Source organism: Orycteropus afer, unplaced genomic scaffold, assembly GCF_000298275.1.
Source record: "Orycteropus afer afer isolate SDZICR_OR568_19922 unplaced genomic scaffold, OryAfe1.0 scaffold00069, whole genome shotgun sequence".
NCBI classification, from domain to species: Eukaryota; Metazoa; Chordata; class Mammalia; order Tubulidentata; family Orycteropodidae; genus Orycteropus; species Orycteropus afer.
Genome location: NW_006921656.1, coordinates 11054602 through 11060601, shown reverse-complemented (window position 1 = coordinate 11060601; position 6000 = coordinate 11054602). Strand labels below are relative to the sequence as shown.

Below are 6000 nucleotides of genomic sequence, written 5' to 3'. Positions count from 1 at the left end.
TTTTTTTTTTCTTCCTGGTTTCTTTGAAAATGTAGAATGGAGTCACCATTTAACTTTCATAGACTGAACTACGCATGCTTGACCTACATGATGAGATGAAGTCCGTATATGAGCAGGTGGCTTTTCTCATCTGCCACTCAGGTGCTCTGTTCACTCCAGTGAATGAGCATCCCAGGGGGAGAGCATCTGTATCTACAGTAATGCCCTCCCTTAGTCAGCCCCCGTTCTCAAGTACCTCTCAGAGCGTGAGCATTTCCTTAGATTTAGTGTGATTCTGCACACACAGGGGGCATGGAGCTAAGGCATTTGACTGCTAACTAGAAGGCTGGTGGTTCCAACCCATCAGCCACTCCTCAGAAGGAAGATTGGGCAATCTACTTCCATGGAAATAACTGCCTCGGAAATCCAAGGAGGTGTCAGTCAGATCTGACTCGACAGCAGTGAGTTTAGTGTGATTCCAGTATTTGAAGAAATACCTTTTTAAAATAATTTTGATCATTGGTAATTTACCTCTTATGTGCTGACTTTGTAACCCTATTGTATCTAAGATGCAAATCCATCCCATTTAAGAATAGAATTATGTTAAAAAAACAAACTCACTGCCGTCAAGTCAGATCTGACTCATAGCGACCCCTCTTTAGGTTTCTGAGGTGGTATCACTACGGAAATAGATTATCCAACCTTCCTTCCAAGGAGTGGCTGGTGGGTTTGAACTGCCAGCCTTTTGGTTAGCAGTCAAATGCCTTAGGTGTAGGACCTTGAAATCTCATGCTATTCCAGACTCCTGAGCTCCCTGACCCGGGGCTATGCCAAGCTAATTTGATGGTCCAAATCAATAGTGCCTTCTGGATTTTGAAACTCAGAGGGCAGTTATCAACCGCCTGCTGCGTAGTGACTCAATAGGGGAATTCTCATGGACTTGACCATCCCTTTTGTGGCTAACTTAATAACATCAGATTTATCTTTTCCAACATTTTTTTTTTTTAATAAAATTACAATTCAGCTTCAGTGGCACTTATTTTTAGCTACCCATTGCTCTTGAGTCAATTCTGACTCGTGGCAACTCTATAGGACAGAATAGAACTGCCCCATAGGATCTCCAAGGTTGTAAATCTTTACAGAAGCAGATTGCCACATCTTTCTCCTACAGAGTGGCTGGTGGATTTGAACCACCAACCTTTTTGGTTAGTAGCTGAGTGCTTAACCACTGTGCCACCAGGCCTCCTTAGTTATCTTAGCTAGGTCAAAGAATAAAAAAATAAAAAGGAGGAGGGCGCTAGGAGCCTTCTGGCTTTTTCCGAAACTGTGTGCATAGGTTAATTCTGTCCTGAGGAGATACCGTTTCATCATTTGCAATTATGGTGTTCAACTGAGAAAAGGTTAAAGATGAATTGGTTTCCTCCAAGGCATCTGAGTTGCAGGTGCACTCAAGCAAGCATGCATTTGGGCCCAAGCAGAAGAAGGAAGTGAGGACTTACGTTCTGTTTCCCCACTATGTTATCAAAGGGGAGCTCGGGGCTCCAGGATCCTTCTGTGAAGGTTGCCCCACTGTTTCTCCTGTCGGAGGCGCTCACCGACTCCTTGACAATATCTTCGGGCAAGGACAGCAGACTCTCCTCGGGCTGTTTAATTAAATAGGTCTCTATGTTATGCTTCCTCAGGAATTCATTCCTCTCTTTACCATGCCCCTCTTCCACATTGTAGTCACCGTTGAGGCAGTCCAGTGTGGCCTTGGAAATGTGAATCCTCCTGCATGCACAAAGCACAGGTCATTATATGCTCCTGGCATTGCCTGCAAAGACTATCACTGTTGTTTTGCACTGTGCAAAGCTAAGACTCGAGTTGCACTTGGGGTACTGGTAGGACATACCCTCAAGGAGAAGACATGCCCCCCTTAAAAAAGCCCAAAGAATTTAAAACACACACACACACACAGAAGTACCACCATAAATCAATGAGCAGGGTATCTCTGTCTTTATCCCAATGATCTTTGCTGTTCCTGATAAAATACAAGTCCAGCTGAGCCGTATCTAAGCACTGTTTTCTGGCTTTTCTTATAACTACTAGCTTGATGTATCAACCTTTCAGAATCAATGATTTTTTCAATTGCGTTGATTATACTGGAAAAGTAAGTTCTAAAAATATTTCTGAACCCCACTGACAATTAGTTTCCAAATCACTATGCAACAGTAGTTCTTGGAACTGTTATTTTAATCTTTTCTTATCATTTCACTTTTCATATATTTGTGCCTTATTTCTCAAAATTGTCTATAATCTTCTTAAGAACATGGGACTGTCTTACATACCCACAAAGCTGCACTGGGGTCCTCTGGGCAAAATACCATAAAATACAATTTCCCCTATAGCGTGCACATGGTGAGGAGCAGAGGAAAAAGCCGTGGACACAGGCAAGCTGGCAGCTAGCTAGGCTTCCTCACAAGGTAGGTGCCTAATTCCTGCACTTAGCAGCCAGCACAGCACTTGGCATAAGGTTCTTTTACGGCAAAATAACAGATGACATCAAGGGCCATCACGGTCAAACTTGAGTTGCAAAAGCTACAAATGGTAAATCCTTCCAAAGAAGACCTTCTTTGTCCTCATAATTGTCTAACTGAATCAGAGTACTAATGCAGTGTTGTAATGTGGTTGGGGTAGACTAGCATGGTGGTTAAGAGCCCAGACTCTAGGCCAAAATCCTTGGGTTCAGATTCCAGCTCTACCACTTGCTTGCTGAGACACTTTGGGCAAGTTACTTTTTCTACGAATAAGTTTTGTCACACATAAAATAATAATAATACTATCCATTTCTTAGGGTCATTGTAAAGGCTAAAAGGGTTAAGTCATATAAAGTACTCAGAACTACCTGGTAACCTGTACATACCAGAAAAGCAAATGCTCAGATAATTGGGAGTAGTCTCAAATATGTTGCTGTGGTCATATTGTCTATCCTACCGCCTCAGAAATCCAAGGAGGGGTCGCTATGTTGGAAAACAACTTGAAGGCAGTGAGTTTGGTTTGGGTTTTGTTTTATGCCTTCTCAAGACTCTGAAATAGTCTCACTCTAAATATCGCTGCCAAGGCCTCCACAATCTGGGGCCTGCTGCTTTAAAGCTCATTTCCTGGCACTCCACTACGGTGCCCGATATTCTCTTCACTCTTCAAAGAATTGGCATTTCTCCAAATTCACATGCTATTTCATGCCTACTACTTGGAGCAAACCATCCTTTTGTCTAGAATGCTTATTCTGAGTTGTCGACTCAACAAATTCCTACTCCTATAAGGGATTTGATCAGAAGGTTGGTGGTTCAAATCCACCAGCTACTCCATGGAAGGAAGACTGGGCAATCTACTTCTGTAAAGATTTATCTTTTCAGAAACCCAAAGGGGGTTGTTATGGGTCAGAATTGACTCAATGGCAGTAAGTTTGGTTTTTTTAGTTTAGATTCAACTCAGAAGCCATTTTCCTAAGCCAACTGTTATGCTCCTTTGAATGAATAAATAAAGTAGGTGATCAAGACTTTGGCTTTTGTGATTTTAGAAACAATCTATCCCAGGAAACAATGACTTTTTTTTTTTTTTCCTTTTTAGAGTGGCATTTCCAAATTCACTGTACTTTTAGTACTACCACTGCCTCCTAGTCTCATCCTTCTAACCTACTGTCTAAATCCATGCTTACAGAGAGGAGAATTCACTGTAGAGGACATGTAAGGAACAGGAACTACAAATAGTACAGGTCTGATGATTCATGGGATATTCTCCATGTTTTCTAAATACGTATTCTCGTATGTAGTCACTGATTTCAAGGATGAGATATTAAAAAAGAAAGCTCGCATGTGAAAGATGATGCTTACATTCCCTTGAGAAGCATGCTGAACAAGGATAAAATATCCTCATGATGAGTTTTGTGGGACGTATGGGGTCAGTAGTTTCATTAGGGAAATTACTCAAATCATTTGACCTTCTAGGAAAGGGACATCCCTGCATTCTTTCTCAGCTTAAGCTTGGAGCTGGGTGCTGAAAGGCTCCCTTTTTCTCCAGACATCCTGGAAGGGGTCCTAAAGACCAATGGCTGCTCTTCTTTTAAAATCATTAAGTTCAATACCAAGGCAGTTTGGCCTTTTCTCTGGATTGTGCATTTTATTTTGCTCTCAGGGCTGGGGGACTAATATTTGCTTGTACTAAATCAATACATGTTTTCAGCAGTGAAAGTTATGCTCATCTTCACATATTACTGATTCTTCTGCTAATGTTATAATCAATATGCACTTAAATGATTTGGTAACAATTGGGTCTTAGATGTTCTTCTTTTCATCCCTGCTATGAGCGTGAACTCTGGGGTAAGGCATTTGCAGGTGAGATTCTGAACATTCCATTTCCCTCAAAGGAAATGAATCGATTCTCAGACAATATTCTCAAATATTGAATGTCAGGAAAACCTGACATTTTCTCGTGTTTTTAAATGTCAGTATGTAATAATAATCATGATAGTAAATGCGGTGTAACAACTGTGTGGCATGTCCAGATGGTGCAGATGATTAACATAGTTGGTGGCTAACTGAAAGGCTGGTGGTTCGAGTCCACCCAGAGGCACCTTGGAATAAAGGGCTGGTGATCTGTCTGCAAAATATCAGCTCTGAAAACCCTGTGGAGCATAGTTCCACTCTGACAAAACTGGGGGTCACCAAAGAGTAGGAATCAACATGATGGGTCTTACAACCTTCATGTACTGATTTTACATAAATATGGTCCCAGACTCAAAGGCATTTTAGTGTATACTTGACTCCCTGTATCATCTCACATAATTTCATCTGGCCAACAACCCTCGGTGGTAGGCATTATTTATTTATTTATTTACTCCTTTTGCAAATGGTGAATCTGGCCCAGAGACAGTGAATAACTGGTCCAAAGTCCCGCCAGTAGTATGTGTGAGTGCTAGATTGAGGCCAGGGCTTCTACCGCTACCATGTTTTCCAGACAGCACAGTGCATCCTTCAGTAACCACTACAACCACACCATGATGAATATTGACTGAACACAGGACAGAGGACTTTATATGCATCATCTCACTTAGCAAAGGCCCTGGAACAGTGGTTCTCAAAAGCCTAAGCCCAAGGCCAGCAGCATCAGCATCATACCTGGGAACTGAGAGATGAAAGAACTTGTTTGAAGCCACTGGGTCCAGGCTCTCAAACACTATAGCATTGAGTTGTAAGCCTCCCTCCCTCCCTTTCCTTCTTCCTATATCCCACATACTGTGCTGGCTCTCGGGATACCACGAAGGGCTGGAGATTCATAATAAAATGATTAAAAAACAAAACAGAAACTCTATATACCAAACTCACTGCCTTCAAGTCGATTCTGACTCATAGTGACCCAACAGGATAGAGTAGAATTGGCCCAGATGGTTTCAAGGCTCTAAATCTTTATGGAAGTGGACTGCCTCATCTTTCTCCCACAGAGGGACTGGGGGTTCAAACCACTGACCCTTTTTTTTGGGGGGGGGAAGGGGTTAGCAGCTAGATGCCTTAACCACTGTACCACCAGAGCTCCTAAATAAAAGGACAATCCTGAGCAACTTGAACTAAAAAATTGACAATGGGAGAAATCAGAGAGAGGAACTTAGCTGCGTTTATGTGACACACTTAATTTCTTTAAGCCTCAGTTTCCTCAGTAGAAAAAGAAAGCTATTGTTTACTTGTGGGGATCACTACCTGTAAGATCAAATGATGTAACATATCAGTGATATTTAGCAGACTGCTTAATGCAGGCTAGGTTCTCAATACACGTTCGTAATTGGAGGCTAAGTCTTTCATTGAAAGAAAAAGTAAGCTGGGTTTATCCCCAAATACACTGATTGATAGAAAAATATAATTACAGATGTTGAAAGGACAGAAATATACACATCCAAGCTGTCTGAAACGATGGAGGGTTTGGAGAGCTCTCTGACATCACTACACTGTGTACATCGGCACATCAGAAGCCCAAGCAGAACTGGAAATT

At 41.8% G+C, this 6000-nt stretch overlaps 1 protein-coding gene across 1 annotated transcript in view; it reads right to left on the bottom strand.

Annotated features, from left to right (window-relative positions):
* The window catches only part of ADCY8 (adenylate cyclase 8), a 241109-nt gene that overhangs the window by 92667 nt on the left and 142442 nt on the right, over positions 1-6000 (bottom strand). Inside the window, exon 7 of the mRNA XM_007940545.2 lies at positions 1479-1749. Within this exon, the coding sequence (XP_007938736.1) occupies positions 1479-1749 (271 nt within the window). The remainder of the gene's footprint in view (positions 1-1478; positions 1750-6000) is intronic.